The sequence below is a fragment of the Oncorhynchus nerka genome, unplaced genomic scaffold (assembly GCF_034236695.1).
Source record: "Oncorhynchus nerka isolate Pitt River unplaced genomic scaffold, Oner_Uvic_2.0 unplaced_scaffold_1309, whole genome shotgun sequence".
In the NCBI taxonomy this organism is placed as follows: Eukaryota; Metazoa; Chordata; class Actinopteri; order Salmoniformes; family Salmonidae; genus Oncorhynchus; species Oncorhynchus nerka.
This window is the reverse complement of record NW_027040036.1, coordinates 22501-47500: the sequence shown is the minus strand read 5'-3', so window position 1 is coordinate 47500 and position 25000 is coordinate 22501. Positions and strand designations below refer to the sequence as shown.

Below are 25000 nucleotides of genomic sequence, written 5' to 3'. Positions count from 1 at the left end.
CCCCTAATGACTGACAGCTTGTCTATCTTGGTAGAGTCCCCCCCTAATGACTGACAGCTTGTCTATCTTGGTAGAGTCTCCCCCTAATTACTGACAGCTTGTCTGTCTTGGTAGAGTCTCCCCCTAATGACTGACAGCGTGTCTATCTTGGTAGAGTCTCCCCCTAATGACTGACAGCTTGTTTGTCTTGGTAGAGTCTCCCCCCTAATGACTGACAGCTTGTCTATCTTGGTAGAGTCTCCCCCTAATGACTGACAGCTTGTCTATCTTGGTAGAGTCTCCCCCTAATGACTGAGAGCTTTTTGTCTTGGTAGAGTCTCCCCCTAATGACTGACAGCTTGTCTGTCTTGGTTAGAGTCCCACCCCTAATAACATACAGCTTGTCTATCTTGGTAGAGTCTCCCCTAATGACTGACAGCTTGTCTATCTTGGTAGAGTCTCCCCTAATGACTGACAGCTTGTCTATCTTGGTAGAGTCTCCCCTAATGACTGACAGCTTGTCTATCTTGGTAGAGTCTCCCCAATGACTGACAGCTTGTCTATCTTGCAGAGTCTCCCCTAATGACTGACAGCTTGTCTATCTTGGTAGAGTCCCCCTAATGACTGACAGCTTGTCTATCTTGGTAGAGTCTCCCCTAATTACTGACAGCTTGTCTATCTTGGTAGAGTCTCCCCCTAATGACTGACAGCTTGTCTATCTTGGTAGAGTCTCCCCCTAATGACTGACAGCTTGTCTATCTTGGTAGAGTCTCCCCCTAATTACTGACAGCTTGTCTATCTTGGTAGAGTCTCCCCCTAATTACTGACAGCTTGTCTATATTGCTAGAGTCTCCCCCTAATGACTGACAGCTTGTCTATCTTGGTAGAGTCCCCCCTAATACCTGACAGCTTGTCTGTCTTGGTACATTTTAACATAACAACGTTTCTTAGTCTAGCCACCAACCAGACACATACCTCAATATTAATGAGATGCTTCCATCTGCTGAGACATGCCCGCTGTTGCCACACACACACACACACACACACACACACACACACACACACACACACACACACACACACACACCTCTCTCCTTCCTCTACCTTGTTTACAGTCGCAGTAGCCCCAGTCGGTTCTGCCGCGGCTGTTCCTGAAGAAGCACCAGGGTCTGATCCTGTTGTCCGGGTTCCGACAGCGGTTATGATCCCCCAGCCCTCTACCCGGATAGCGCTCCTCAAACCCCGCTACCTCGCTCCACCTCATACACACCGCACCGGACTCCGTCACGTCCACAGCCCCTTGGTAGAACCCGTCTTTCCCGCGGCTCTGGACACAGTCGGTAAACGGTAGAATGAAGGAAGGAGAGGGAACGACGTCGGAGGAGGAGGAAAGAGAGTAGGAAGAGGAGGCGAAAACAACTACCAGCGTAACGACTGAAAGGAGAACAGAGTCCATGATGTTGTTGTAGAGGAGCCTAGACATTTGTTTTCTCGGTTCAGGCTTTCTTTTCTCCCTCTCCTCTCGCTCTCAAATGTAGTCCATAACCGAGAGAGAGAAATAAACACTAAACCGGTTGACGCCACGTCTTCTCAGAAAATGCGCTCTCTTGATTCTGAACCTGTCTACATAGTGTGGGATAGGATCGACCGGGACCGGGTGTGTGTGAGTGAGAATACCAGGCAAGAAAGGAGTTTTTAAAAGAGACGCGGATCAATGAACGAAACAGAACTCGTGCCTCGAGCCCGGTAGTTAATGAGATCCCGAGTGACTCTCGCGCTTGTGTGTTGCTTATAACCTTTACTTAACTAGGCAAGTCAGTTAACCTGTTAACCTAAGAACAAATTCTTATTTTACAATTTTACAATTACGGTCTACCCTGGCCAAACCCTATCCCGGCAGGTTGTGATACAGCCTGGAATCGAACGAGGGTCTGTAGTGACGCCTCTCACTGAGAAGCACACAGGAGCCCTGTGTGTGTGTGTGTGTGTTATTGTAATAGCCTTATTGATGGGTCATAACAAGGTGGATGTATCCTACAGGGCTGTGACTATGATCATGACAATCAGAGAACAAACAAATAACATGAGATTAATAATGAATAGAACAATAATTCATCTTATACATCCCACACATCAGCTACCTCTTGGCTCCTGGTTGGCCACACCTCACCTCACGGCCACACCTCACCTTATACATCCCACACATCAGCTACCTCTTGGCTCCTGGTTGGAGACTCGTCCTACATCGTAAAGAGCTGCTTTTACGTTTTGTTTACTCCATGTGTAACTCTGTGTTGTTGTTTACTCCATGTGTAACTCTGTGTTGTTGTTTATTCCATGTGTAACTCTGTGTTGTTGTTTACTCTGTGTTGTTGTCTGTTCACTCTGCTTTGCTTTATCTTGGCCAGGTCTCAGTTGTAAATGAGAACTTGTTCTCAACTAGCCTACCTGGTTAAATAAAGGTGTTCTCAACTAGCCTACCTGGTTAAATAAAGGTGTTCTCAACTAGCCTACCTGGTTAAATAAAGGTGTTCTCAACTCTCCTACCTGGTTAAATAAAGGTGTTCTCAACCCTACTACCTGGTTAAATAAAGGTGTTCTCAACCCTCCTACCTGGTTAAATAAAGGTGTTCTCAACCCTCCTACCTGGTTAAATAAAGGTGTTCTCAACTCTCCTACCTGGTTAAATAAAGGTGTTCTCAACCCTCATACCTGGTTAAATAAAGGGGTTCTCAACCCTCATACCTGGTTAAATAAAGGTGTTCTCACCTCTCCTACCTGGTTAAATAAAGGTGTTCTCAACTGGCCTACCTGGTTAAATAAAGGTGTTCTCAACTAGCCTACCTGGTTAAATAAAGGTGTTCTCAACCCTCCTACCTGGTTAAATAAAGGTGTTCTCAACTAGCCTACCTGGTTAAATAAAGGTGTTCTCAACTAGCCTACCTGGTTAAATAAAGGTGTTCTCAACCCTACTACCTGGTTAAATAAAGGTGTTCTCAACTCTCCTACCTGGTTAAATACAGGTGTTCTCACCTCTCCTACCTGGTTAAATAAAGGTGTTCTCAACTGGCCTACCTGGTTAAATAAAGGTGTTCTCAACTAGCCTACCTGGTTAAATAAAGGTGTTCTCAACTCTCCTACCTGGTTAAATAAAGGTGTTCTCACCTCTCCTACCTGGTTAAATAATGGTGTTCTCAACCCTCCTACCTGGTTAAATAAAGGTGTTCTCACCTCTCCTACCTGGTTAAATAAAGGTGTTCTCAACTCTCCTACCTGGTTAAATAAAGGTGTTCTCAACTCTCCTACCTGGTTAAATAAAGGTGTTCTCACCTCTCCTACCTGGTTAAATAATGGTGTTCTCAACCCTCCTACCTGGTTAAATAAAGGTGTTCTCACCTCTCCTACCTGGTTAAATAAAGGTGTTCTCAACCCTCCTACCTGGTTAAATAAAGGTGTTCTCAACCCTCCTACCTGGTTAAATAAAGGTGTTCTCAACCCTCCTACCTGGTTAAATAAAGGTGTTCTCAACCCTCCTACCTGGTTAAATAAAGGTGTTCTCAACCCTCCTACCTGGTTAAATAAAGGTGTTCTCAACCCTCCTACCTGGTTAAATAAAGGGGTACTCAACCCTCATACCTGGTTAAATAAAGGTGTTCTCAACTAGCCTACCTGGTTAAATAAAGATGTTCTCAACCCTACTACCTGGTTAAATAAAGGTGTTCTCAACTCTCCTACCTGGTTAAATACAGGTGTTCTCACCTCTCCTACCTGGTTAAATAAAGGTGTTCTCAACTGGCCTACCTGGTTAAATAAAGGTGTTCTCAACTAGCCTACCTGGTTAAATAAAGGTGTTCTCAACTCTCCTACCTGGTTAAATAAAGGTGTTCTCACCTCTCCTACCTGGTTAAATAATGGTGTTCTCAACCCTCCTACCTGGTTAAATAAAGGTGTTCTCACCTCTCCTACCTGGTTAAATAAAGGTGTTCTCAACTCTCCTACCTGGTTAAATAAAGGTGTTCTCAACCCTCCTACCTGGTTAAATACAGGTGTTCTCAACCCTCCTACCTGGTTAAATAAAGGTGTTCTCAAGCCTCCTACCTGGTTAAATAAAGGTGTTCTCAACCCTCCTACCTGGTTAAATACAGGTGTTCTCAACCCTCCTACCTGGTTAAATAAAGGTGTTCTCAACTCTCCTACCTGGTTAAATACAGGTGTTCTCAACCCTCCTACCTGGTTAAATACAGGTGTTCTCAACTCTCCTACCTGGTTAAATAAAGGTGTTCTCAACTAGCCTACCTGGTTAAATGAAGGTGTTCTCAACTCTCCTACCTGGTTAAATAAAGGTGTTCTCAACTAGCCTACCTGGTTAAATAAAGGTGTTCTCAACCCTCCTACCTGGTTAAATAAAGGTGTTCTCAACCCTCCTACCTGGTTAAATAAAGGTGTTCTCAACTCTCCTACCTGGTTAAATAAAGGTGTTATCAACCCTCCTACCTGGTTAAATACAGGTGTTCTCAACCCTCCTACCTGGTTAAATAAAGGTGTTCTCAACCCTCCTACCTGGTTAAATAAAGGTGTTCTCAACTAGCCTACCTGGTTAAATAAAGGTGTTTTCACCTCTCCTACCTGGTTAAATAAAGGTGTTCTCAACCCTCCTACCTGGTTAAATACAGGTGTTCTCAACCCTCCTACCTGGTTAAATACAGGTGTTCTCAACCCTCCTACCTGGTTAAATACAGGTGTTCTCACCTCTCCTACCTGGTTAAATACAGGTGTTCTCAACCCTCCTACCTGGTTAAATAAAGGTGTTCTCACCTCTCCTACCTGGTTAAATAAAGGTGTTCTCAACCCTCCTACCTGGTTAAATAAAGGTGTTCTCAACCCTCCTACCTGGTTAAATAAAGGTGTTCTCAACCCTACTACCTGGTTAAATAAAGGTGTTCTCAACCCTCCTACTTGGTTAAATAAAGGTGTTCTCAACTACCCTACCTGGTTAAATAAAGAGGAGAGGAGATATGACTGGGTTTATTATGTCATTTTACATACACAAACACAGAATCATATATGAGACGTCCCCTGTGGTCAAAATCACCACGTTGTACTACCGTACAGAATCATATATAAGACAATAGCACCCCCTTGTGATCAAATACCCACATCACACTCACACACAAAATCATATGTGATACAACACCACCCCCCTCTGGTCAAATACCCACATTACACTCACAAACAGAATCATATGTAAGACAACAGCATCCCCCTGTGATCAAAACCCCACATTACACTAACACACAGGATCATATGTGAGGCTAAATGATTATAAACTTTTTTTAAATATTTTTTTAATACTTTTTGCAAACAACATTAATCAACATTATAGATTTCAAATGTAGGTCAATGTCTGGAAAATCTGAAAATATATGAAATCTGAATATACACTCAGTGGCCAGTTTATTAGGTACACCATCCTGTACACGGAAATGGTTCATGACTTGGTACTAGATGACCTAATAAACTGTCCACTTCACATGATTTTAAACATTTTAAACAAAACAATAAATACAAAGACATAATAATCATCATAATCACTGATAATCACAGATAATCACAGATAATCACAGATAATCACAGATAATCATAATAATCACTGATAATCATAATAATCACTGATAATCACAGATAATCACAGATAATCATCATAATCACAGATAATCATCATAATCACAGATAATCACAGATAATCATAATAATCACAGATAATCATAATAATCACAGATAATCATAATAATCACTGATAATCATAATAATCACTGATAATCATAATAATCACTGATAATCATCATAATCACTGATAATCACTGATAATCACAGATAATCACAGATAATCACAGATAATCACAGATAATCACAGATAATCACAGATAATCATAATAATCACAGATAATCATAATAATCACTGATAATCACTGATAATCACTGATACATAATAATCACTGATAATCACTGATAATCACTGATAATCACAGATAATCACAGATAATCACAGATAATCACAGATAATCATAATAATCACTGATAATCACTGATAATCACTGATACATAATAATCACTGATAATCACTGATAATCACTGATACATAATAATCACTGATAATCACTGATAATCACAGATAATCACAGATAATCACAGATAATCACAGATAATCATAATAATCACTGATAATCACTGATAATCACTGATACATAATAATCACTGATAATCACTGATAATCACTGATACATAATAATCACTGATAATCACTGATAATCATAATAATCACTGATAATCACTGATAATCACTGATACATAATAATCACTGATAATCACAGATAATCATAATAATCACTGATAATCACTGATAATCACTGATACATAATAATCACTGATAATCACTGATAATCACTGATACATAATAATCACTGATAATCACTGATAATCATAATAATCACTGATAATCACTGATAATCACTGATACATAATAATCACTGATAATCACAGATAATCATAATAATCACTGATAATCACAGATAATCATAATAATCACTGATAATCACTGATAATCATAATAATCACTGATAATCACTGATAATCATAATAATCACTGATAATCACTGATAATCATAATAATCACTGATAATCACTGATAATCACTGATACATAATAATCACTGATAATCATAATAATCACTGATAATCACTGATAATCACTGATACATAATAATCACTGATAATCACAGATAATCATCATAATCACTGATAATCACTGATAATCACTGATAATCATAATAATCACTGATAATCACTGATAATCATAATAATCACTGATAATCACAGATAATCATAATAATCACTGATAATCACTGATAATCATAATAATCACTGATAATCATAATAATCACTGATAATCATAATAATCACTGATAATCACAGATAATCATAATAATCACTGATAATCACTGATAATCATAACAATCACTGATAATCACAGATAATCATAATAATCACTGATAATCACAGATAATCACCGATAATCACTGATAATCATAATAATCACTGATAATCACAGATAATCATAATAATCACTGATAATCACAGATAATCATAATAATCACTGATAATCACAGATAATCATAATAATCACTGATAATCACAGATAATCATAATAATCACTGATAATCACAGATAATCACCGATAATCACTGATAATCATAACAATCACAGATAATCACTGATAATCGCTGATAATCATAATAATCACTGATAATCATAATAATCATAATAATCACTGATAATCACTGATCATCACCGATAATCATAATAATCATAATAATCATAATAATCACTGATAATCACAGATAATCACAGATAATCACAGATAATCACTGATAATCATAATAATCACTGATAATCATAATAATCATAATAATCACTGACAATCATAATAATCATAATAATCATAATAATCACTGATAATCATAATAATCATAATAATCATAATAATCACAGATAATCATAATAATCATAATAATCACAGATAATCATAATAATCACAGATAATCATAATAATCACTGATAATCACAGATAATCATAATAATCACTGATAATCATAATAATCATAATAATCATAATAATCACAGATAATCACAGATAATCATAATAATCACTGATAATCATAATAATCATAATAATCACTGATAATCATAATAATCACAGATAATCATAATAATCATAATAATCATAATAATCATAATAATCATAATAATCATAATAATCACTGATAATCACAGATAATCATAATAATCACAGATAATCATAATAATCACAGATAATCACAGATAATCATAATAATCACTGATAATCACAGATAATCACCGATAATCACTGATAATCATAATAATCATAATAATCACTGATAATCATAATAATCATAATAATCACGGATAATCATAATAATCATAATAATCACAGATAATCACAGATAATCATAATAATCACTGATAATCACAGATAATCATAATAATCACAGATAATCATAATAATCACTGATAATCACTGATAATCACAGATAATCATAATAATCACTGATATTCATAATAATCACTGATAATCATAATAATCACAGATAATCATAATAATCATAATAATCACTGATAATCACAGATAATCATAATAATCACAGATAATCATAATAATCACAGATAATCATAATAATCACAGATAATCATAATAATCACTGATAATCATAATAATCACTGATAATCATAATAATCATAATAATAATCATAATAATCACTGATAATCATAATAATAATCATAATAATCACTGATAATGATAATAATCATAATAATCACTGATAATCATAATAATAATCATAATAATCACAGATAATCACAGATAATCATAATAGTCACAGATAATCATAATAATCACTGATAATCACAGATAATCACTGATAATCACAGATAATCATAATAATCACTGATAATCACAGATAATCACAGATAATCATAATACTCACCGATAATCACAGATAATCACAGATAATCACTGATAATCACAGATAATCATAATCGCAGATAATCATAATCACAGATAATCATAATAATCATAATAATCACTGATAATCATACTAATCACTGATAATCACAATAATCACTGATAATCATACTAATCACTGATAATCAATGGGTTTTGAGACAGAGACGAGGAGATCTTCCCTTTCATTAAATATCGTTAACATCTATGATCAGCTGATACCTTCTTTTCCCAACGTCAGTCATCAATAGCTTTACATTCTCACCGTATTCTCACCAACATCTCATTTAATATCTTTATTTGTTCTTATTTAGTCAAATCTGTGACATCATTATTTAGTTCATACAGAATCTGTGACATCACTATTTAGTTCATACAGAATCTGTGACATCACTATTTAGTTCATACAGAATCTGTGACATCACTATTTAGTTCATACAGAATCTGTGACATCACTATTTAGTTCATACAGAATCTGTGACATCATTATTTAGTTCATACAGAATCTGTGACATCAGTATTTAGTTCATACAGAATCTGTGACATCACTATTTAGTTCATACAGAATCTGTGACATCACTATTTAGTTCATACAGAATCTGTGACATCATTATTTAGTTCATACAGAATCTGTGACATCATTATTGAGCTGGGCTTTTTTATTTAATTTTATTTCATCTTTATTTAACCAGGTAGGCTAGTTGAGAACACCTTTATTTAACCAGGTAGGCTAGTTGAGAACACCTTTATTTAACCAGGTAGGCTAGTTGAGAACACCTTTATTTAACCAGGTAGGCTAGTTGAGAACACCTTTATTTAACCAGGTAGGCTAGTTGAGAACACCTTTATTTAACCAGGTAGGCTAGTTGAGAACACCTTTATTTAACCAGGTAGGCTAGTTGAGAACACCTTTATTTAACCAGGTAGGCTAGTTGAGAACACCTTTATTTAACCAGGTAGGCTAGTTGAGAACACCTTTATTTAACCAGGTAGGCTAGTTGAGAACACCTTTATTTAACCAGGTAGGCTAGTTGAGAACACCTTTATTTAACCAGGTAGGCTAGTTGAGAACACCTTTATTTAACCAGGTAGGCTAGTGAGAACACCTTTATTTAACCAGGTAGGCTAGTTGAGAACACCTTTATTTAACCAGGTAGGCTAGTTGAGAACACCTTTATTTAACCAGGTAGGCTAGTTGAGAACACCTTTATTTAACCAGGTAGGCTAGTTGAGAACACCTTTATTTAACCAGGTAGGCTAGTTGAGAACACCTTTATTTAACCAGGTAGGCTAGTGAGAACACCTTTATTTAACCAGGTAGGCTAGTTGAGAACACCTTTATTTAACCAGGTAGGCTAGTTGAGAACACCTTTATTTAACCAGGTAGGCTAGTTGAGAACACCTTTATTTAACCAGGTAGGCTAGTGAGAACACCTTTATTTAACCAGGTAGGCTAGTGAGAACACCTTTATTTAACCAGGTAGGCTAGTTGAGAACACCTTTATTTAACCAGGTAGGCTAGTTGAGAACACCTTTATTTAACCAGGTAGGCTAGTGAGAACACCTTTATTTAACCAGGTAGGCTAGTTGAGAACACCTTTATTTAACCAGGTAGGCTAGTTGAGAACACCTTTATTTAACCAGGTAGGCTAGTTGAGAACACCTTTATTTAACCAGGTAGGCTAGTTGAGAACACCTTTATTTAACCAGGTAGGCTAGTTGAGAACAAGTTCTCATTTACAACTGCGACCTGGCCACGATAAAGCAAAGCAGTTCGACACATACAACAACACAGAGTTACACATGGAGTAAAACAAACATACAGTCAATAATACAGTAAAAAAGTCTATATACAGTGTGTGCAATTGAGGTAGGATAAAGGAGGTAAGGCAATAAAATAGGCCGTAGTGGCGAAATAATGACAATATAGCGACAATGTAGCAACTAAACACCGGAGAGGTAGATGAGCAGAAGATGAATGTGCAAGTAGAGATACTGGGGTGCAAAGGAGCAAGATAAATAAATAACAATATGGGGATGAGGTAGTTGGATGGGCTATTTATAGATGGGCTGTGTACAGCTGCAGCGATCAGTAACAGCTGATGCTTAAAGCTACTGAGGGAGATATGAGTCTCCAGCTTCAGTGATTTTTGCAATTTGTTTCAGTCATTGGCAGCAGAGAACTGGAAGGAAAGGCGGTCAAAGTGGGGTTGGCTTTGGGTGTGACCAGTGAGATATCTGATAGATTTCTGCTGGAGCGCGTGCTACAGGTGAGTGTTGTTGTGGTGACCAGAGAGCTGAGATAAGGCGGAGCTTTACCTAGCAAAGACTTATAGAGGACTTGGCACAGCCAGAAGAGGACTGGCCATCCCTCACAGCCTGGTTCCTCTCTAGGTTTCTTCCTAGGTTTTGGCATTTCTAGGGAGTTTTTCCTAGCCACAGTGCTTCTACACCTGCATTGCTTGCTGTTTGGGGTTTTAGGCTGGGTTTCTGTACAGCACTTTGAGATATCAGCTGATTTACGAAGGGCTTTATAAATTACATTTGATTGATTGATTGGAGCCAGTGGGTTTGGCGACGAATATGAAGCGAGGGCCAACGAGAGCATACAGGTCGCAGTGGTGGGTAGTATATGGGGCTTTGGTGACGAAACGGATGGCACTGTGATAGACTGCATCCAGTTTGCTGAGTAGAGTGTTGGAGGCTATTTTGTAAATGACATCGCCGAAGTCAAGGATCGGTAGGATGGTCAGTTTTACAAGGGTATGTTTGGCAATGTTGGGGTTCTTTCCTTGTTCATTGTCAATCATTGGCTCATTGGTAAAATTAGCATTCAGACAATATCTTTAAGTAAATTAATCATTATTTTTTTTAATGTAATTGCAGACAGAAGTTGACAACAGGAACACGCATGTTTCCGAGTAAGTTCTGCACCTCAGAGGCGCAGCTGATTATATACATGCGATTACCTACGTCAATGTATGTGTGAATCAATAAGCTGAGGTTACCTTATAAGGAAACCTGGTACAGTAGCTTCTTCTTCTGTGAATTTATTGTCATTGTCTACTGTCACACAAGATCAACATGTCAAAACCAGACAGTGGTTACTTCTCTTTATCTAGTTTCAGTCTGACTCAGACCCGGCCTGCAAACCCACTCTCACAACAGCCAGGGCTTAACCACAAAGAATAATAATAATGCTTGTGCAGCATTTGTATATTGGCAGAGTTTTAAGACAGATAGCAACAGTATATTATTATAAGGTCTGCAGCAAAACAGTAGGCTATGAATCTTAACATCCCCTTAATCAATAATGGGGAGGGTCTTTGGGACCCTTACAGCAGCATGAGTGAAGGAGGCTTTGTTGCGAAAAAGAAAGCCGATTCTAGATTTAATTTTGGATTGGAGATGCTTATTAACATCGACCACTCTCAGAATTCTCACTTCCTGTTTGGATTTTTGCTCTGGTTTTTGACGAGAGCATACAGGTCGCAGTGGTGGGTAGTGTATGGGGTTTTGGTGACAAAACGGATGGCACTGTGATAGACTGCATCCACCTTGCTGAGTAGAGTGTTGGAGGCTAATTTGTAAATTACATCCGGAGTCAATGATCGGCAGGATAGTCAGTTTTAAGAGGGTATGTTTGGCAGCATGATTGAAGGATGCTTTGTTGCGATATAGGAAGCCGATTCGAGATTCAAGGCTCTCCAGAGGGTAGTGAGGTCTGCACAACGCATCACCGGGGGCAAACTACCTGCCCTCCAGGACACCTACACCACCCGATGTTACAGGAAGGCCATAAAGATCATCAAGGACATCAACCACCTGAACCACTGCCTGTTCACCCCGCTATCATCCAGAAGGCGAGGTCAGTACAGGTGCATCAAAGCTGGGACCGAGAGACTGAAAAACAGCTTCTATCTCAAGGCCATCAGACTGTTAAACAGCCACCACTAACATTGAGTGGCTGCTGCCAACACACTGACATTGACACTGACCCAACTCCAGCCACTTGAATAATGGGAATTGATGGGAAATGATGTAAATATATCACTAGCCACTTTAAACAATGCTACCTTATATAATGTTACTTACCCTACATTATTCATCTCATATGCATACGTATATACTGTACTCTACATCATCTACTGCATCCTTATGTAATACATGTATCACTAGCCACTTTAACTATGCCACTTTGTTTACTTTGTCTACATACTCATCTCATATGTATATACTGTACTCGATACCATCTACTGTATGCTGCTCTGTACCATCACTCATTCATATATCCCTATGTACATATTCCTTATCCCCTTACACTGTGTATAAGACAGTAGTTTTAGAATTGTTAGTTAGATTACTTGTTGGTTATCACTGCATTGTCGGAACTAGAAGCACAAGCATTTCGCTACACTCGCATTAACATCTGCTAACCATGTGTATGTGACAAATAAAATTTGATTTGATTTGATTTTGATTTTGATTTGATTTGAAGAAAAGAAAGCAAAAAAAGAGACCACCACCACCACCACCACCAACACAACCACCACCACCACCAACACAACCAACACCACCACCACCACCACCAGCACCATCACCACCGCCACCACCACCACCACCACCACACAACCAACACCACCACCACCACCACCACCACCATCACCACCGCCACCACCACCACCACCACCACCACCACCACCACCAACACAACCAACACCACCACCAGCACCATCACCACCGCCACCACCACCACCACCACACCACCACCACCACCAACCACCACCACCAACACCACCACCACCACCACCACCACCACCACCACAGAAAGAAAAGAAAGCAAAAAAGAGACCATGTTTGTATGCAGCTTTATTAACTGAAATATGTTTACATAGTTTGCAAACTGATATGTGACACGTATTAATGCCCCAATAACATGCTAAACAGGGACCCCCCCAAAAGCTAGAAATGTGGGTCTCAAAACAGTTGTGTCTCTACCCCACCTGCCCTGAATGACGAGTTGCCACTGGTTGTATTGTTGTACATGTATTATGTAATCCGACCCGAGTTGGAAAAGGGATCAACACCGTCATGTTATGAGACCTACGAAGAAATGTATGAAAAGGGAAAAGAAATTCCCACTGTAGTAGAGACTGGTAGAATCAGTAGAGACTGGTAGAATCCCACTGTAGTAGAGACTGGTAGAATCCCACTGTAGTAGAGACTGGTAGAATCCCACTGTAGTAGAGACTGGTAGAATCAGTAGAGACTGGTAGAATCCCACTGTCAGTAGAGACTGGTAGTAGAGACTGGTAGAATCAGTAGAGACTGGTAGAATCAGTAGAGACTGGTAGAATCCCACTGCAGTAGAGACTGGTAGAATCCCACTGTAGTAGAGACTGGTAGAATCCCACTGTAGTAGAGACTGGTAGAAACAGTAGAGACTGGTAGAATCCCACTGTAGTAGAGACTGGTAGAATCAGTAGAGACTGGTAGAATCCCACTGGAGTAGAGACTGGTAGAATTCCACTGGAGTAGAGACTGGTATAATCCCACTGGAGTAGAGACTGGTAGAATCCCACTGGAGTAGAGACTGGTAGAATCCCACTGTAGTAGAGACTGGTAGAATCAGTAGAGACTGGTAGAATCCCACTGTAGTAGAGACTGGTAGAATCAGTAGAGACTGGTAGAATCAGTAGAGACTGGTAGAATCCCACTGTAGTAGAGACTGGTAGAATCCCACTGTAGTAGAGACTGGTAGAATCCCACTGTAGTAGAGACTGGTAGAATCCCACTGTAGTAGAGACTGGTAGAATCCCACTGTAGCAGAGACTGGTAGAAATCCACTGTAGTAGAGACTGGTAAAATCCCACTGTAGTAGAGACTGTAGAATCGCACTGTACTAGAGACTGGTAAAAATCAGTAGAGACTGGTAGAATCCCGCACTGTAGTAGAGAGAGACTGGTATAATCCCACTGTAGCAGAGACTGGTAGAATCCCATTGTAGTAGAGACTGGTAGAATCCCACTGTAGTAGAGACTGGTAGAATCCCACTGTAGTAGAGACTGGTAGAATCCCACTGTAGTAGAGACTGGTAGAATCCCACTGTAGTAGAGACTGGTAGAATCCCACTGTAGTAGAGACTGGTAGAATTCCACTGTAGCAGAGACTGGTAGAATCCCACTGTAGTAGAGACTGGTAGAACTGTCAGACAACAGACCCAGCCCTAGTGTTACTGACAACAGACCCTAGTGTTACTGACAACAGACCCTAGTGTTACTGACAACAGACCCTAGTGTTACTGACAACAGACCCAGTCCAGTCCAGACCCAGTGTTACTGACAACAGACCCTAGTGTTACTGACAACAGACCCTAGTGTTACTGACAACAGACCCTAGTGTTACTGACAACAGACCCAGTCCTAGTGTTACTGACAACAGACCCAGTCCTAGTGTTACTGACAACAGACCCAGTCCTAGTGTTACTGACAACAGACCCAGTCCTAGTGTTACTGACAACAGACCCAGCCCTAGTGTTACTGACAACAGACCCTAGTGTTACTGACAACAGACCCTAGTGTTACTGACAACAGACCCTAGTGTTACTGACAACAGACCCAGTCCTAGTGTTACTGACAACAGACCGTAGAGTTACTGACAACAGACCCAGCCCTAGTGTTACTGACAACAGACCCTAGTGTTACTGACAACAGACCCAGCCCTAGTGTTACTGACAACAGACCCTATTGTTACTGACAACAGATCCTAGTGTTCCTGACAACAGACCCTAGTGTTACTGACAACAGACCCTAGTGTTACTGACAACAGACCCAGCCCTAGTGTTACTGACAACAGACCCTAGTGTTACTGACAACAGACCCTAGTGTTACTGACAACAGACCCTAGTGTTACTGACAACAGACCCAGTCCTAGTGTTACTGACAACAGACCAACAGACCCAGCCCTAGTGTTACTGACAACAGACCCTGTGTTACTGACAACAGACCCAGTGTTACTGACAACAGACCCAGTCCAGACCCAGTAGTGTTACTGACAACAGACCCAGTCCTAGTGTTACTGACAACAGACCCAGCCCTAGTGTTACTGACAACAGACCCTAGTGTTAATGACAACAGACCCTGTCCTAGTGTTACTGACAACAGACCCAGTCCTAGTGTTACTGACAACAGACCCAGTCCTAGTGTTACTGACAACAGACCCAGCCCAGACCCAGCCCTAGTGTTACTGACAACAGACCCTAGTGTTAATGACAGCAGACCCAGTCCTAGTGTTACTGACAACATACCCAGCCCTAGTGTTACTGACAACAGACCCAGCCCTAGTGTTACTGACAACAGACCCTAGTGTTACTGACAACAGACCCTAGTGTTACTGACAACAGACCCTAGTGTTACTGACAACAGACCCAGTCCTAGTGTTACTGACAACAGACCCAGTCCTAGTGTTACTGACAACAGACCCAGTCCTAGTGTTACTGACAACAGACCCAGTCCTAGTGTTACTGACAACAGACCCAGTCCTAGTGTTACTGACAACAGACCCAGCCCTAGTGTTACTGACAACAGACCCTAGTGTTACTGACAACAGACCCTAGTGTTACTGACAACAGACCCTAGTGTTACTGACAACAGACCCAGTCCTAGTGTTACTGACAACAGACCCTAGAGTTACTGACAACAGACCCAGCCCTAGTGTTACTGACAACAGACCCTAGTGTTACTGACAACAGACCCAGCCCTAGTGTTACTGACAACAGACCCTATTGTTACTGACAACAGATCCTAGTGTTCCTGACAACAGACCCTAGTGTTACTGACAACAGACCCTAGTGTTACTGACAACAGATCCAGCCCTAGTGTTACTGACAACAGACCCTAGTGTTACTGACAACAGACCCAGTCCTAGTGTTACTGACAACAGACCCTAGTGTTACTGACAACAGACCCTATTGTTACTGACAACAGACCCTAGTGTTACTGACAACAGACCCTAGTGTTACTGACAACAGACCCTAGTGTTACTGACAACAGACCCTGTCCTAGTGTTACTGACAACAGACCCAGTCCTAGTGTTACTGACAACAGACCCAGTCCTAGTGTTACTGACAACAGACCCAGCCCTAGTGTTACTGACAACAGACCCTAGTGTTAATGACAACAGACCCAGTCCTAGTGTTACTGACAACATACCCAGCCCTAGTGTTACTGACAACAGACCCAGCCCTAGTGTTACTGACAACAGACCCTAGTGTTAATGACAACAGACCCAGTCCTAGTGTTACTGACAACAGACCCTAGTGTTAATGACAACAGACCCAGTCCTAGTGTTACTGACAACATACCCAGCCCTAGTGTTACTGACAACAGACCCAGCCCTAGTGTTACTGACAACAGACCCTAGTGTTACTGACAACAGACCCTAGTGTTACTGACAACAGACCCAGTCCTAGTGTTACTGATAACAGACCCTAGTGTTACTGACAACAGACCCAGTCCTAGTGTTACTGACAACAGACCCAGTCCTAGTGTTACTGACAACAGACCCTAGTGTTACTGACAACAGACCCAGTCCTAGTGTTACTGACAACAGACCCTAGTGTTACTGACAACAGACCCTAGTGTTACTGACAACAGACCCAGTCCTAGTGTTACTGACAACAGACCCTAGTGTTACTGACAACAGACCCTAGTGTTACTGACAACAGACCCTAGTGTTACTGACAACAGACCCTAGTGTTACTGACAACAGACCCAGCCCTAGTGTTACTGACAACAGACCCTAGTGTTACTGACAACAGACCCTAGTGTTACTGACAACAGACCCAGTCCTAGTGTTACTGACAACAGACCCTAGTGTTACTGATAACAGACCCAGCCCTAGTGTTACTGACAACAGACCCTAGTGTTACTGATAACAGACCCAGCCCTAGTGTTACTGACAACAGACCCTAGTGTTACTGACAACAGACCCTAGTGTTACTGACAACAGACCCAGTCCTAGTGTTACTGACAACAGACCCAGTCCTAGTGTTACTGACAACAGACCCAGCCCTAGTGTTACTGACAACAGACCCTAGTGTTACTGACAACAGACCCTAGTGTTACTGACAACAGACCCTAGTGTTATTGACAACAGACCCTAGTGTTACTGACAACAGACCCTAGTGTTACTGACAACAGACCCTAGTGTTATTGACAACAGACCCTAGTGTTACTGACAACAGACCCTAGTGTTACTGACAACAGACCCTAGTGTTACTGACAACAGACCCAGCCCTAGTGTTACTGACAACAGACCCTAGTGTTATTGACAACAGACCCTAGTGTTACTGACAACAGACCCAGCCCTAGTGTTATTGACAACAGACCCAGTCCTAGTGTTACTGACAACAGACCCAGCCCTAGTGTTACTGACAACAGACCCAGTCCTAGTGTTATTGACAACAGACCCAGTCCTAGTGTTACTGACAACAGACCCAGCCCTAGTGTTACTGACAACAGACCCAGCCCTAGTGTTACTGACAACAGACCCTAGTGTTACTGACAACAGACCCAGCCCTAGTGTTACTGACAACAGACCCTAGTGTTACTGACAACAGACCCTAGTGTTACTGACAACAGACCCTAGTGTTACTGACAACAGACTACTGTGATAAAATGATACACAGAGATGATTGACTAGAAATACTGTTTGATTTGAATGAGACAAGTTTGACGCATCAGTCTATGAGGCTCAGACCAGGGGTATAGAGAAGGTGGTGTCTGGTCGTGGTGGTGGTAGTGTCTGGTCGGGTTCCTCTGGGGATATCTGATATGAGACACCACCAGACTCAGACCAGGAGTTTAGAGGGGGTGGTGTCTGGTTGGGTTCCTCCGGGGATATCTGATATGAGACACCACCAGACTCAGACCAGGGGTATAGAGGGGGTGGTGTCTGGTCGGGTTCCTCTGGGGATATCTGATATGAGGCACCACCAGACTCAGACCAGGGGTATAGAGGGGGTGGTGTCTGGTCGGGTTCCTCTGGGGATATCTGATATGAGACACCACCAGACTCAGACCAGGGGTATAGAGGGGGTGGTGTCTGGTGGTGGTGGTGGTGTCTGGTGGTGGTGGTGGTGTCTGGTCGTGGTGGTGGTGGTGTCTGGTCGTGGTGTCTGGTCATGGTGGTGGTGTCTGGTCGTGGTGGTGGTGGTGTCTGGTCGTGGTGGTGGTGGTGTTTGGTCGTGGTGGTGGTGGTGTCTGGTCATGGTGGTGGTGTCTGGTCGTGGTGGTGGTGGTGTCCTGTCGTCGTGGTGGTGGTGTCTGGTCGTGGTGGTGGTGGTGTCTGGTCGTGGTGGTGGTGGTGTCTGGTCGTGGTGGTGGTGGTGTCTGGTCGTGGTGTCTGGTCGTGGTGGTGGTGGTGTCTGGTCGTGGTGGTGGTGGTGTCTGGTCGTGGTGGTGGTGGTGTCTGGTCGTGGTGGTGGTGGTGTTTGGTCGTGGTGGTCGTGGTGGTGGTGGTGTTTGGTCGTGGTGGTGGTGGTGGTGTCTGGTCGTGGTGGTGGTGGTGTCTGGTCGTGGTGGTGGTGGTGTCTGGTCGTGGTGGTGGTGGTGTTTGGTGGTGGTGGTGGTGGTGTCTGGTCGTGGTGGTGGTGGTGGTGGTGTCTGGTCGTGGTGGTGGTGGTGTCTGGTCGTGGTGGTGGTGGTGGTGGTGTCTGGTCATGGTGGTGGTGTCTGGTCGTGGTGGTGGTGGTGTCTGGTCGTGGTGGTGGTGGTGTTTGGTCGTGGTGGTGGTGGTGGTGGTGTCTGGTCGTGGTGGTGGTGTCTGGTCGTGGTGGTGGTGTCTGGTCATGGTGGTGGTGTCTGGTCGTGGTGGTGGTGGTGTCTGGTCATGGTGGTGGTGTCTGGTCGTGGTGGTGGTGGTGTCTGGTCATGGTGGTGGTGTCTGGTCGTGGTGGTGGTGGTGTCTGGTCATGGTGGTGGTGTCTGGTCGTGGTGGTGGTGGTGTCTGGTCATGGTGGTGGTGTCTGGTCGTGGTGGTGGTGGTGTCTGGTCGTGGTGGTGGTGTCTGGTCATGGTGGTGGTGTCTGGTCGTGGTGGTGGTGGTGTTTGGTCGTGGTGGTGGTGTTAGCTCCAGGGTCTGCCATGTTCCAGTTCCATTCTAGATCCACAACTACAGATCATCAGGTCTTTGGATCCTTGGGACAGAACAATGTTGAGGTTCCACTGTGTGTCTGTGTTCAAGATGGTGTAGAGGGAGCAGGATGGAGAGTGGCAGAGGAGGGATGGAGAGAAAGAAGAAGAGAGGGAGAAGGATGGAGAGAGGCAGAGGAGGGATGAAGAGAAAGAAGAAGAGAGGGAGGTGGATGGCGAGAGGCAGAGGGGGGATGAAGAGAGAGAAGAAGAGAGGGAGAAGGATGGAGAGAGGCAGAGGAGGGATGAAGAGAGAGAAGAAGAGAGGGAGAAGGATGGAGAGAGGCAGAGGAGGGATGAAGAGAGAGAAGAAGAGAGGGAGAAGGATGGAGAGAGGCAGAGGAGGGATGGAGAGAGAGAAGAAGAGAGGGAGGTAGATGGAGAGAGAGAAGAAGAGAGGGAGGTGGATGGAGACTGGGCTATAGGTCTCTCCAGTCCATTAACTGAAACACAGTTCTATTCCAGAGGTCAGTCATCCCTCCAATCTCTCTGAGTTCAGAGACCAAGATATCCAGTTATCCTTCCAGATATCAGTGATCTAATATCTCTTCTCCTCTGTGAGGTCAAGCCAGGACAGAGTTCATTGTTCATAGTTCATGATCTCTCTTCCATCCTCAGCTTCACAACGGGGTTGGGAGGTCACAGAAAGGTCACGCCCTCTTCCTCTTAATGGTCCCTGACCTTTAACACCTGACCTATGAACCTGGGCTGCTGGTAGGGTTAGAGGTTATCTGACCTTCTGTAGTTCCTCTCTCAGCCAGGAGGGGAGAGGCTGAACCAGCCGGTGTCCCCTGAACTCTGACCTCTAACCCTGTTAACTGACCTTCTGTAGTTCCTCTCTCAGCCAGGAGGGGAGAGGCTGACCCAGCCGGTGGAGCAGCTTGGACAGGTCTATGTTGTGTTCCCTATAATACCTGGACAGGTAGGAACGTGCCTAGAGAGAGAGAGAGAGAGAGAGAGAGAGAGAGAGAGACTATAATACCTGGGCAGGTAGGACCGTGTCTAGAGAGAGAGAGAGAGAGAGAGAGAGAGAGAGAGAGAGAGACTATAATACCTGGGCAGGTAGGACCGTGTCTAGAGAGAGAGAGAGAGAGAGAGAGAGAGAGACTATAATACCTGGGCAGGTAGGACTGTGTCTAGAGAGAGAGAGAGAGACTATAATACCTGGACAGATAGGACCGTGCCAAGAGAGAGAGAGACTATCATACCTGGACAGGTAGGACCGTGCCTAGAGAGAGAGAGAGAGACTATAATACCTGGACAGGTAGGACCGTGCCTAGAGAGAGAGAGAGACTATAATACCTGGACAGGTAGGACCGTGCCTAGAGAGAGAGACTATAATACCTGGACAGGTAGGACCGTGCCTAGAGAGAGAGAGAGACTATAATACCTGGACAGGTAGGACCGTGCCTAGAGAGAGAGACTATAATACCTGGACAGGTAGGACTGTGTCTAGAGAGAGAGAGAGAGAGAGAGAGAGCGAGCGAGAGAGAGAGAGAGAGAGAGAGAGAGAGAGAGAGAGAGAGAGAGAGAGAGAGAGACTATAATACCTGGACAGGTAGGACTGTGCCTAGAGAGAGAGAGAGAGAGTGAGAGAGAGAGACTATAATACCTGGACAGGTAGGACCGTGCCTAGAGAGAGAGAGAGAGAGAGAGAGAGAGAGACTATAATACCTGGACAGGTAGGACCGTGCCAAGAGAGAGAGAGAGAGACTATAATACCTGGACAGGTAGGACCGTGCCAAGAGAGAGAGAGAGAGACTATAATACCTGGACAGGTAGGACCGTGTCTAGAGAGAGAGAGAGAGAGAGAGAGAGAGAGACTATAATACCTGGACAGGTAGGACCGTGCCTAGAGAGAGAGAGAGAGAGAGAGAGAGAGAGAGAGAGAGAGAGAGAGAGAGAGAGAGAGAGAGAGAGAGACTATAATACCTGGACAGGTAGGACTGTGCCTAGAGAGAGAGAGAGAGAGAGAGAGAGAGAGAAGACAGGTAGGACCGTGCCAGAGAGAGAGAGAGAGAGAGAGAGAGAGAGATAGACTATAATACCTGGACAGGTAGGACTGTGCCTAGAGAGAGAGAGAGAGGACAGGTAGGACCGTGCCAAGAGAGAGAGAGAGACTATAATACCTGGACAGGTAGGACCGTGCCTAGAGAGAGAGAGAGAGAGGTGAGAGAGAGAGACTATAATACCTGGACAGGTAGGACCGTGCCTAGAGAGAGAGACTATAATACCTGGACAGGTAGGAGAGAGAGAGAGAGAGACTATAATACCTGGACAGGTAGGACTGTGTCTAGAGAGAGAGAGAGAGAGAGAGAGACTATAATACCTGGACAGGTAGGACTGTGCCTGAGAGAGAGAGAGAGAGAGAGAGAGAGAGAGAGTATAATACCTGGACAGGTAGGACTGTGCCTACCTGGACAGGTAGGACTATAATACCTGGAGGTAGGAGAGAGAGAGAGAGAGAGAGAGAGACTATAATACCTGGACAGGTAGGACCGAGAGAGAGAGAGAGACTATAATACCTGGACAGGTAGGACCGTGCCAAGAGAGAGAGAGAGAGACTATAATACCTGGACAGGTAGGACCGTGTCTAGAGAGAGAGAGAGAGACTATAATACCTGGACAGGTAGGACCGTGCCAAGAGAGAGAGAGAGAGACTATAATACCTGGACAGGTAGGACCGTGCCAAGAGAGAGAGAGACTATAATACCTGGACAGGTAGGACCGTGCCAAGAGAGAGAGAGAGAGACTATAATACCTGGACAGGTAGGACCGTGCCAAGAGAGAGAGAGAATATAATACCTGGACAGGTAGGACCGTGCCAAGAGAGAGAGAGAGAGAGAGAGAGAGAGGACCGTGAGAGAGACTATAATACCTGGACAGGTAGGACCGTGCCTAGAGAGAGAGACTATAATACCTGGACAGGTAGGACCGTGTCTAGAGAGAGAGAGAGACTATAATACCTGGACAGGTAGGACCGTGTCTAGAGAGAGAGAGATAATACCTGGACAGGTAGGACCGACAGGTAGGACCGTGCCAGAGAGAGAGAGAGAGACTATAATACCTGGACAGGTAGGACCGTGCCAAGAGAGAGAGAGAGAGAGAGAGAGAGATAATACCTGGACAGGTAGGACCGTGCCAAGAGAGAGAGAGACTATAATACCTGGACAGGTAGGACCGTGCCAAGAGAGAGAGAGACTATAATACCTGGACAGGTAGGACCGTGCCAAGAGAGAGAGAGAGAGACTATAATACCTGGACAGGTAGGACCGTGCCAAGAGAGAGAGAGAGAGACTATAATACCTGGACAGGTAGGACCGTGCCAAGAGAGAGGACAGGTAGGACTATAAATACCTGGACAGGTAGGACCGTGCCTAGAGAGAGAGACTATAATACCTGGACAGGTAGGACCGTGTCTAGAGAGAGAGACTATAATACCTGGACAGGTAGGACCGTGCCTAGAGAGAGAGACTATAATACCTGGACAGGTAGGACCGTGTCTAGAGAGAGAGAGAGACTATAATACCTGGACAGGTAGGACCGTGCCTAGAGAGAGAGACTATAATACCTGGACAGGTAGGACTGTGTCTATAGAGAGAGAGAGAGAGAGAGAGAGAGAGAGAGAGAGAGAGACTATAATACCTGGACAGGTAGGACCGTGTCTAGAGAGAGAGAGAGACTATAATACCTGGACAGGTAGGACCGTGTCTAGAGAGAGAGAGAGACTATAATACCTGGACAGGTAGGACCGTGCCTAGAGAGAGAGAGAGAGAGAGAGAGAGAGAGAGAGACTATAATACCTGGACAGGTAGGACCGTGCCAAGAGAGAGAGAGAGAGAGAGAGAGAGAGACTATAATACCTGGACAGGTAGGACCGTGTCTAGAGAGAGAGAGACTATAATACCTGGACAGGTAGGACCGTGTCTAGAAGAGAGAGAGAGACTATAATACCTGGACAGGTAGGACCGTGTCTAGAGAGAGAGAGACTATAATACCTGGACAGGTAGGACCGTGTCTAGAGAGAGAGAGAGACTATAATACCTGGACAGGTAGGACCGTGTCTAGAGAGAGAGAGAGACTATAATACCTGGACAGGTAGGACCGTGCCTAGAGAGAGAGAGAGAGAGAGAGAGAGAGAGAGAGAGAGACTATAATACCTGGACAGGTAGGACCGTGCCAAGAGAGAGAGAGAGAGAGAGAGAGAGACTATAATACCTGGACAGGTAGGACCGTGTCTAGAGAGAGAGAGACTATAATACCTGGACAGGTAGGACCGTGTCTAGAGAGAGAGAGAGACTATAATACCTGGACAGGTAGGACCGTGTCTAGAGAGAGAGAGACTATAATACCTGGACAGGTAGGACCGTGTCTAGAGAGAGAGGGGGGGAGGATGACGGGATGGTAGATAAAGGGTATCCTCAAATCTTCTTTCGATCTCTCTTTGTGTGGTGTGGTGTTTGGTGTGCGTCACAATAAGGTCATAACTTCCTGTAAGGATCTGATTGAGGTCATAACTTCCTGTAAGGATCTGATTGAGGTCATAACTTCCTGTAAGGATCTGATTGTGGTCATAACTTCCTGTAAGGATCTGATTGAGGTCTAACTTCCTGTAAGGATCTAATTGAGGTCATAACTTCCTGTAAGGATCTGATTGAGGTCTAACTTCCTGTAAGGATCTGATTGAGGTCTAACTTCCTGTAAGGATCTGATTGAGGTCATAACTTCTGGTAAGGATCTGATTGAGGTCATAACTTCCTGTAAGGATCTAATTGAGGTCATAACTTCCTGTAAGGATCTGATTGAGGTCTAACTTCCTGTAAGGATCTGATTGCCTGACGTTTTCCAGACTGCAGCAAAGCCCTGTGGGAAATCTGACCACGCCAACTCCACAGCCTCTGGTATGACTGTGGTTGTGTGTGTCAGTGTGTGTGTCAGTGTGGGTGTCAGTGTGTGTGTCAGTGTGGGTGTCAGTGTGGGTGTCAGTGTGTGTGTCAGTGTGGGTGTCAGTGTGTGTGTCAGTGTGTGTGTCAGTGTGTGTGTCAGTGTGGGTGTCAGTGTGTGTGTCAGTGTGGGTGTCAGTGTGTGTGTGTGTGTGTGTCAGTGTGTGTGTCAGTGTGTGTGTCAGTGTGTGTGTCAGTGTGGGTGTGTTTTACCTCTGGTATGACTGTGGTTGTGTGTGTGTGTGTGTGTGTCAGTGTGTGTGTCAGTGTGTGTGTGTTTTAACTCTGGTATGACTGTGGTTGTGTGT

At 43.4% G+C, this 25000-nt stretch overlaps 2 protein-coding genes across 2 annotated transcripts in view; both read right to left on the bottom strand.

Moving 5' to 3' along the window:
* Positions 1-1647, bottom strand: part of LOC135568950 (neurotrypsin-like) — a 74365-nt gene extending 72718 nt beyond the window's left edge. The window contains exon 1 of the mRNA XM_065015725.1: positions 1084-1647. Within this exon, the coding sequence (XP_064871797.1) occupies positions 1084-1462 (379 nt within the window). The 5' untranslated portion in view covers positions 1463-1647. The remainder of the gene's footprint in view (positions 1-1083) is intronic.
* Positions 1648-19113: 17466 nt separating this feature from the next.
* Positions 19114-25000, bottom strand: part of LOC135568949 (bifunctional heparan sulfate N-deacetylase/N-sulfotransferase 3-like) — a gene marked incomplete at its 5' end in the record, with an annotated part of 22280 nt that continues 16393 nt past the window's right edge. The window contains 1 exon segment of the mRNA XM_065015724.1: positions 19114-20683. Within this exon segment, the coding sequence (XP_064871796.1) occupies positions 20564-20683 (120 nt within the window).